The sequence below is a fragment of the Microtus ochrogaster genome, chromosome 7 (genome assembly GCF_000317375.1).
Source record: "Microtus ochrogaster isolate Prairie Vole_2 chromosome 7, MicOch1.0, whole genome shotgun sequence".
NCBI classification, from domain to species: domain Eukaryota; kingdom Metazoa; phylum Chordata; class Mammalia; order Rodentia; family Cricetidae; genus Microtus; species Microtus ochrogaster.
This window is the reverse complement of record NC_022014.1, coordinates 2,818,940-2,828,140: the sequence shown is the minus strand read 5'-3', so window position 1 is coordinate 2,828,140 and position 9,201 is coordinate 2,818,940. Positions and strand designations below refer to the sequence as shown.

At 51.8% G+C, this 9,201-nt stretch overlaps 2 protein-coding genes across 6 annotated transcripts in view; both read left to right on the top strand.

Annotated features, from left to right (window-relative positions):
• The first annotated feature begins 2,316 nt into the window (after positions 1-2,316).
• On the top strand, positions 2,317-3,837 carry C7H16orf91 (chromosome 7 C16orf91 homolog). Its single transcript, XM_005349110.3, has 2 exons — positions 2,317-3,218; positions 3,298-3,837. Exons 1-2 carry the CDS (start codon positions 3,187-3,189, stop codon positions 3,680-3,682), a joined length of 417 nt encoding a protein of 138 aa, XP_005349167.1. The 5' UTR covers positions 2,317-3,186; the 3' UTR covers positions 3,683-3,837.
• A 257-nt stretch (positions 3,838-4,094) lies between these two features.
• Positions 4,095-9,201, top strand: part of Unkl (unkempt family like zinc finger) — a 43,994-nt gene continuing 38,887 nt past the window's right edge. For 2 of the 5 annotated variants that reach the window (XM_013347303.2, XM_005349105.2), the window contains exons 1-2: positions 7,382-7,458; positions 8,414-8,623. In XM_013347303.2, coding sequence (XP_013202757.1) covers positions 7,382-7,458; positions 8,414-8,623 — 287 coding nt within the window. Of the gene's footprint in view, positions 4,153-7,381; positions 7,459-7,659; positions 7,869-8,413; positions 8,624-9,201 lie in introns of those variants that run through there. The other 3 variants (XM_026780232.1, XM_026780230.1, XM_026780231.1) reach the window with 2 other exon arrangements.

The following is a 9,201-nucleotide window of genomic DNA, read 5'->3' as shown; positions in this document are numbered from 1 at the left end:
GGGGACTCAACATCCTCTTCTGGCTTCCATGGGCACCAGGCACACACACAGTGCACATACATACATTCACTGCAAAACACATACACATAAAATAGACTTTTTTTTTCAAGGCAGGGTTCTCTGTGTAGCCCTGGCTTTATGGGACTCACTATGCAGATGAGGCTGGCCTTGAATTCACAGAGATCCGACTGTCTCTGCCTCCTGAGTGCTGGGGTTAAAGGTATGTACCATCACAGCCCAATTTAAAATTTTTTAAATTAAAAAAGAGGATATAAGGCCAGGTGGTGGTGGTGCATACCTTTAATCCCAGCATTTAGGAAGCAGAGGCAGATGGATCTCTATGAGTTTGAGGCCAACTTGGTCTACAGAGTGAGTTCCAGGATAGCCAGGACTGTTTCACAAAGAAACCCTGTCTCGAAAAAAAAAAAAAAGGATGTATTCCTATGGTCTGGATTAACGGTGTGCCACCACTGCCTGGCTTACATATACCTTTTTATGTGGCTGGTAAGGTTCAAACTGGGTCCTCATGCTTGCACGGCAAGGACTTTACAGACTGAGCTGTCCCCCCAGCTACGATGTCTACTTCTGTCTCTGTTCTGACGCAGTCACTGAGACTGAGATGGGCTCACTCTAGGGTGAAACTCTAACTCTTGTTCCACCTCCTTGCTTGGTCCCATGGGCTGTCCTAGGCAGCTCGTGTCTGGCTTTCCTGTAGAGATCCATCCAGGAGCCTGGCTCCCTGGCTTCACACCTTAGGGCCGCTAGAGCTTTACTACCTTCGGGAGGCCACCCCATCCAACCCCTCAGCTTTCACATTACCTATAGTTAAGTCCCTAGGTGCTGCTAGGTCTTTGCCAAGAGAGTGGAGTCGTAGTGTGGGGTTCTGTGATGGAACAGGTGGGGCAGGACACAGGGAGGAGGACCTAGGCGGACAGGTGCCTCTGTTGACATAGCAGCTCTTAGCCAGGGTCCTGGGTTGGGCCTCTCGGTGTAGGGAGGACTCACAGGTGTTGCTGGGCTCCAACATCTCTGGTATCGCTCCTGCTCTAACACAGAGAGAGTGCCGTGGGCAAGAACATGAGTGTGAGGCTTTCCCCACTGCTAAGTGGGCACAGGAATACAGCGTACTTCAGTTCACAAGGAAGCTCTTGATTTTGTTCCGTCCTGGGGTAGATTACAGCTCCCGGGACCCTCTTTCGCCCATAAAACAGTAAGTAATCAAAAGCTGAGCTCTCCTTCAGCACCACAGATTGAGTGTGCTGCCCAAGGAGGGAGACTGTGAGCAAAGGGAGGGCAAAACCAGGCCACAAGGTCCCAGCCTTCCTTATCCGGAGGGAACAAAGCAGGTAGGTTTACAGGCGGCCCACTAATCTCTCGGATGGAACAGGTGCAAATTTCCCTCCATGTTCTGGATCTAACTTATTTCAGGTCCCTTTTTCCCTGGGTGGAAAAGTTTAAGTTCAACCCTCTAGCAGAGGAGCTTCAAGTGAAGACAGGTTAGTGGGCCTGAGTGTTTAGAGGTGATCTCTGTGTCTTCAGGAACTAGGCTGCTGCACTTGAGGGGTTGTGGCTCTCCTTCTCTGCAGCCCAGTGAAGGCACCCTCCACCTCCTCGGGACTGCTGTGTAAGACTGGGCCTCCCAAGTTGGGCTGTGGTGGCGCACACCTTTAATCCCAGCACTCAGGAAACAGAGGCAGGTGGATCTCTGTGAGTTTGAGGCCAGCCTAATCTACAAGAACTAGTTCCAGGACAGGCACCAAAACTACAGAGAGACTGTCTCAGAAAAAAAAAAAAGATGGGCCTCCCTCCAGCAGGATGCATTGCTAGCAGCCAGTGGCTGAAGAGTCATCTTCCTAACTTCTCCCTTCCTACGCTCTGGTGCCTTCAGACACTATCCCGAGTCAAATAAAAGCATGGGGACTCTGCTCGCCCAGAAAGGATCCTAGATTTCTGGGACTCACAGCTGTCTGACCCATGAGACAGAAGGGGAGGCATTGACATTTTTTGTGACTGGTTCACAGATCAAGAAATCCAGGCGGGGGGTGGGGGTGGCGCACACCTTTAATTTCAGCACTAGGGAGGCAGAGTCAGGTGGATCTCTTTGAGTTCAAGGCCAGGCTGATCTATACAGCTAGTTCCAGGGCATACAAGGTTGTTACACTGAGAAACTCTGTCTTGAAAAACAATACAAAACAACATATTCCAGAGTGACTGTCATTAGTGGATGTTGTATTCCCACCCCAAACTCCTCACCCCCGGTGACAGGTAGTAGGTGCACAGAAGACACTGTTAGGGCTGATTCTGTTTCTTGGTTTTAATTTTGTATTTTAAATTGGGTTGGTGTTCTAGCTATGTAGCCCAACCTGGCCTGAAACCAGTGATCCTCCTGTCTCTGCCTCCAGTGTTGGGATTACAAGTTTGCCTGGCTAGCGCTGATTCTGAAGATACATCGAGCCTCAATCAGCTCCCAGCTCAAAATGCCAGACACACACAAGAGAGGCACGGGGTGTCGTTCCAGAAGCGCCTCCCTGTAGGCTGGTACGTTATTCAGGGTCGGGACAACCTGTGGTCTACACAGAGCCATTTCCATTCTCCCTGAGGGCAAATGGAGTCTGGGGACCTGGGGCAGTGTAGGCGAATGAGATGCCCCGACATGTCTTTTGGAGGGGATGGCTTGGCCGGTGGCGTCTATGGTGCGAAGGCTTCCCAGCTTCGGACCTGAGAGCATAACTGAGGCGGTTGTAGCTGGCATCGGAGACATTGGCCAAGCAAGAGGCTGAGAGCCCGGATGGAGCACTAAGAATGGAAGACGCGCTTCTGGAGAAAAGGTACCAAGTCACTTCCGTAGGATGGTCCTGGAAAGAAGACAGCAAATGCCAAGGGTTCTCAAGTCTGTGAGCATCGCGGGCATCAGACTGACCAGCCCTTGGGTCTTCCGAGAGCGTCCCCGTAGGCTCAAGACCCTAAGGAGAGACTGAGAACTAGACAAATGCGAAAGCCGGCAGGCCATCTGGGCGGGACCCGGGACGGAAGAGCTCGCGGGAGGAAACACGTCATTTCCGTTGTGCGGCGTGGGACACACGTTGTGTAGTCGTGCAAAAGAGGCGATGTGAAGTTCGGCTTCCGGTTTTGTGCGACGGAAGTAACGAAATCGCCGTGCGCCGCAGAGTGCGAGCCGAGGTCGCTATGAACGGTGTCCTGTGTTCGCGGGCTGCGGGGTGAGCGCTGTGAGGTTCTGGTGGGCTAGGGCGGGAGGCGGCCGAGGCGGCGGGACGCTTACTGCTGACTCTCTTCCAGAGCGGTCCGGGCTCTGCGACTCGTGGGCTGGACTTCGCGAAGCCTGCATCCGCCGCCCCATGGCCGGTCTCCAGCCCGACCAACAGACAGGGAAGAGGAGGAAGACCCCAACCTCCCCATCCAGTTTTCCTCCAGCAAAGCCACCCCAGACCGCTGGACGGTGGAGCACACCCTGGGGAAGCAGCAGCAACGGCCCTGGTGGAAAGTGCTGCCCATCACCTTCAGCCTCACAGTTCTGATCATCTGGTGCTATCTGAGGCAGGAGACCAGCACGGACCAGTGGTTGAGAGAGGTTTTGGGAGAGGTAGACAAGGAGGACGAGGAGGAGCCAGACGATCGTCTGGAGGAAACTGAAGCTCCGACTTTCTACGGAGCTAGAACGTAACGGTTCCTGCTGAGGAAGGAAACAGGCAGCCATCCTTGTTCCTTTGTCAAGTTTGGCGATTTCTGACCTGGTACTGCCTGCATCTTTGATGCTTTTAAGGGACTTGGATGGCGCTGAAACGCGAGAACACAGCACGGAATTGGGGGCTCGAAATCTGACCCTTGCCAGACACGAATGCCCAGTGCTTACGTCCAAAGGACTTTTGAGGTTTATAGAAAAGGTTTTGGCTGCACCGTGCGCTGTTGAATTTGTGATGTGTTTGTCCAGCCTAATCATGTTTCCAGAGCAGTTCCGGTGGGGGTGTTACCTGCAGGTCATTGCTTTCTGAGACAGAGTAACTTCAGAAGTTTTACACTTTGTATTTTGCCACGGTGTGTACAACATCCGTTGAAGCTACTTTAAATACAAACAAATGGAAAATACATTTGGTAAAGCTTAATGAACACAATTCTCCCCTCCTCTTGCATCAAGTGGGGTTTTTTTTTTTTGTTTGTTTTTTTTGTTGTTGTTGTTGTTGTTGTGGTGGTGGTGGTGGTCATTGATTTTTGATTGTTTTGAGACAGAGTCTCCCTGTATAGCTCTGGCTGGTCTGGAACTAGCTGTGTAGACTAACCTCACCTCAGCCAGGGATCTGCCTGTCTCTGCCTTCAGTTCTCTAGTGATGGGATTAAAGATGTGTACCAGGACCTATGACATCTTGTTTTTAAAAAGAGTAATTTTTTAGGCCAAGCAGTTAACCTTTTCTGGTTTTTTTCCCCCTTCCATTTGAGAACTTAAAACCAAGCAAAACAAAAACCAGTGCTTGCCAGAAGTGGTAGTGGAAGCCTGTAATCCCATCACTTTGAAGACTGAGGCAGGAGGATCCAAGTTTGAGGTCTGCCTGGGCTACATAGGGAGACCCTGTCTCAAGAAACAAAATGATTTTTCAATGACACAGTGAATTTTTGTTTCTGCCTTTTTTGAAGGAAAACAAAATGTCAGGGGCTGGTGGGATGGCTCTGCTACACTTTCAGAGACCTTGAGTTCAAGTTCCAGCACCCACGTGGTGGTGGCTCACCTCCATCTGTAGTGGGAGGCGATGCCCTCTTCTGGTTTAAAGGTGAACATGCAGATAGCACACTCATAGATGTATTAGATAAATAATTTTTAAAAATTATTTATTTATTTAGTATACAATGTTCTGTCTGTGTGTATGTCTGCAGGCCAGAAGAGGGCACCAGACCTCATTACAGATGGTTGTGAGCCACCAAGTGGTTGCCAGCAATTGAACTCAGGACCTTTGGAAGAGCAGCAGGCAGTGCTCTTAACCACTGAGCCATCTCTCCAGCCCGATAAATAATTTTTTTTAAAAGGTCACATTCCATGCAGCAGGCCCACAGTGCAGCTAGGCTGGTCACTTCTCCCCGGTGATGTGCGTAGTTGAACTAACGAGCAGGGGAGAGCTTTGGCTGTTTGACACAGTGGATACACTTAAACATCTGTTTTGTTTTGTGCTGTTTGTTGTTGTTTTGGTATTTTGAGACAGGGTTTCTAGAGACCCCATCTGTCCTGGAACTTGTTCTGTAGACCAGGTTGGCTGTAGCTTTTGTGTTCCCTAAGGTGCTCAGTCTAGTGACTTCTCTGGGTAAACATCGGCTAGGGAGAGGCCCTGCAAATATGAGCCAGCACAGGTGATTGCTGCATGCACACGAGGTAGATAAACCGTTAAGCGGAAAGAAACGATTACATACAACATGTTCTTTCAAAGGGTAAGAAGTTAATCAAACAGCCACTTAAAAATTAGGTTTGTTTTATGTGTATGATATATGTATGAGTACCACATGCTTGCGTGGTGCCCATGCAGGTCAGAAGAGGGTGTCAGTCCCTGGAACCAGAGTTATGGCTGTGAGTCGATATATGGGTCCTGGGAACTGGCCTTGGGTCCTCTGGAAGAGGAATCAGTAACCACTGAGTCATTTCTCCAGCCCCAACAGCCACTTTTTTGTAAGCTCTTAAAAATGGACAGTCTCGCCGGGCGGTGGTGGCGCACGCCTTTAATCCCAGCACTCGGGAGGCAGAGGCAGGCGGATCTCTGTGAGTTCGAGACCAGCCTGGTCTACAAGAGCTAGTTCCAGGACAGGCTCCAAAACCACAGAGAAACCCTGTCTCGAAAAACCAAAAAAAAAAAAAAAAAAAAAATGGACAGTCTCAGTAGTGTTGGGCAGTCTCTCAAAAAGTGAGCTATTACATACAGAGAAAAACTTGTTTTTTTTTTTTTCCCATTAGTTCTAGCACTGCATAACAGCTTCAATAAAAAGGAAATTTCTAGCCAGGCACTGGTGGCACACACTTTTAATCCCAGCACTCGGGAGGCAGAGGCAGGCGGATCTCTGTGAGTTCGAGGCCAGCCTGGTCTACAAGAGCTAGTTCCAGGACAGGCTCTAAAGTTACAGAGAAACCCAGTCTCAACCATGAATAAAAAAATAAAAAGGAAACTTAGATCTTATGTGGGCACCACAGGTGATCTAGTTTTCAATTCCCACTCCGCAGCAATCTTTGAGATGTGTTTATTCCTCTGTAGGTGCCCCTGTCTGTCCTTCCCTCTTGTTCTGTTTGATCTATTTTGAAATGACAATGTTCCTGGGTTTTGTTTTTGTTTAGCCCTGGTATAGCCAGGGCTGGCCTAGACTCACTATCTCCACCTCTTGAGTGTGAGGATTACATGCTTGTGCAACCACATCACTTTCCTTTTTTTAAAAAAAAAGTTAATTTCAGGGTTTGTGGGCTAGGGATAATGCTCAGGGGTGGAGTTCCTGGCTAGCAATCATAAGGCCCTGCGTTCTACCTCTAGCACCACAACCAAAACAAGCTACCAAAAGCTTCAAACAAATTGTCTACAGAATGCCACGGAAGAAGTCAGTCACCCTACCAACAAGTGATAATTTTACCTTTTCCGGATTTTTAAATGTAGCTTACATATTTGGGCCATATTATCTTTGTTCATGTTTCAGATCAGTGTTCCTGGAAATGGGACAGATTATTTTCTGTAAGCAGGAGGATCAATTGCTTTCCAGCTTTTCCTTTAAGAGGACTTGCATTTACGATGTCTCCTGCCACACAGTTACATGCTAATGAATGCTAGCCCTGAGTTCTCCCTTCCGAATTCATCCGAGCATCTGCGGAGCCCCGCCCACAACGTGCATCCAGCACCGTGAATCCTAGCTCAGTCATTCCTGACCACCCTGTACATCCTTTATCTTAGGCGCTCATCTGTCAACCTTTTAAAACACAATGATTTTTTAAAAAAGCATCTCGGAGAATTCACTCTGCCCATCCTTAAACTCACAATTTCTTGATAAAGGGGCGGCCATCGCCACGGTCTAATTATACACTTTTTCTAGCTAAAAGAAGCTTGTGCCCACCTGCAGCCCCCGCGTCCCAACACCGGCCCACGGCGCTGGACCCAAAGGCCAGCGAAGGGACTCTACAACAACGGGCGTGTCCTGCTTTCCGCCCATAACTTGCTGCCGTAGGGGGCCCATAGGTTCTTCGTGTCGCCCTCGCCGCACAGCGCGCGTGGGCGAGGGGTCGGCGGGGGCGTGGCCGGCGCGGCGTGCCCGGGGGTGTGGCCGGCGCGGCGGGGGGCGCAGGGGGCTCGGTGCGGGGGGAGATCCGGGGGCGCCGACGCGGCGCATGCGCGCTGCATTGTTTTGACTGAAAATGCCGTCGGTTTCGAAAGCGGCGGCGGCGTCGCTGAGCGGGTCCCCCCCGCAGACCGAGAAACCAACCCACTACAGGTCAGTGCCTGGGCTGCGGCCCGTGGCCTCCGGGACGCTGCGGCGCAGGGGAGCGGCTCGCGCGCGCCCCGGGCCCGGGTGTCGCCGCTGAGGGTGCGCCCCGCCCGCGCCCCCGCCACCAGCCCTTGCGGGTCACGCCGTCCGGGCGCGGGCCGCCGCCTGAGGTGGAGAGGTGGCGCCCGGGGTCTTAGGTGACCACTGGCCTGGGGGCTGGGCTTGCTTCTGGTCTCCCGCGACCCTGTGCGCCAGGCTGGAGTCTGGGAACAGCGCCTGCGTTCCGGGCTCAGGGCCGCGCCTGGGCTGGAGATGGACGCACGACCACCCGGACGCGGGCAGTCGTCGCCCGAGCTTGAGAGGCGGCGCCCAGGGTCTGGGGTGGCCTCTGGGTTGGAGGCGGAGTCGCACATAGGGTCGGATGGACGCTTGGGCTGTGAGCCTGGGGGTCGTTTTTGCGGCGCAGAACAGGGGTTGCGCTTGATGTGGGCGAGTGGAGCTTGCAGTCCATCTGGAACCCGAGAAGGGAGTTGCGCGGGAGTCTGTTGATGGGGTCTGGGGATTGAGAGGTGGCGCCTGGGGTCAGGGATTGTATCGAAGGGGGCGGAGAATGGAGTCTAGTTGTGTAGAGTTATCTGGGATCGGACTTGGGGTGACACGCTCCGAGGAGGTGTGCGTCTTGAGTTGGGAGATCTTATCTGGGGACTGGGAAGTGGTATTTGGGGTCAAGGGATTGAGAATCTGTTTGGAGTTACCTGGTCTCTGAGTTGGGGAGTGGCGCCTGGGGTCCAGGGACTGTGCCCGTGGAAAGGGGAAGGTACCAGGCCGTGGAAGTCAAATGGACTCGGGCGGTAGGTGGGCGGGGGGAGGGGGGGCTTCGTGTCTGGGACCCTGCCCCGCCGCGTCCCAGGGGCCTCCAGCCGGCGGCGGCTGCGGCCCGCAACGCTGTTTGTCTTTTTAGGTATCTAAAGGAGTTTAGGACAGAGCAGTGCTCCCTGTTTTTGCAGCATAAGTGCAGCCAGCACAGGCCGTTCACCTGTTTCCATTGGCATTTCCTAAATCAGCGTCGGCGCAGACCGCTCCGACGACGGGATGGCACCTTCAACTACAGCCCGGACGTTTACTGCTCCAAGTACGATGAGGCCACCGGCCTGTGTCCTGACGGCGACGAGTAAGTGGGGCTCCGGTGGGTGGCTGCTGGCCTCTCCCCAGGACAAGTCAACAGGTTCTTGAGGTTCCTGGTTTTTGTGTTGAGACAAGATCTGTATGTAGCCCTGGCTGTCCTGGAACACTCTGTAGACCAAGCTGGCCTCCAACTCAGAGATCCACGTGCCTCCACTCCCCAAGTCCTGGGGTTAAAGATGTGCTCCACTATGCTGACTTTTTAGTTCTTTTTAATATCTGCTACCTGTAGAGGGGAACCTCATTTTTACGCAGGTTTTCCAGGGCTTTGCTGTGTGTGTGTTTCTCCCCATTTTTAAACTAGTTCCCTGAACTATTATGTGTGTTGTAGGGGGAAATCTTTGGTAATTCAGGCTGATTTTGATCCACTTTCTTATCCCTTATTTTGATTTCACCCTTATCCCTCCCAATGCCCTATTTAAAAATTGGCCAGACTATACTTTCAGGGATCATTTCTATAGTTCGTTAAAAATTGGCCAGAGTTTCGCAGCTAAAGGGTTTTGTGTGGCTGGTTGCTTTTCAGTCAAGTACTTGCTTACACATAAGCATGAAATGTTTCCTTGTTGC

What these genes read in the sequence shown, in the direction of transcription:
- C7H16orf91 (XM_005349110.3), top strand. Translation starts at nt 3,187, where the DNA reads ATGAACGGTGTCCTGTGTTCGCGGGCTGCGGG. An exon ending in CTGTGTTCGCGGGCTGCGGG is followed by an intron (nt 3,219 to 3,297) that starts GTGAGCGCTGTG and finishes ACTCTCTTCCAG; the next exon opens with AGCGGTCCGGGCTCTGCGAC.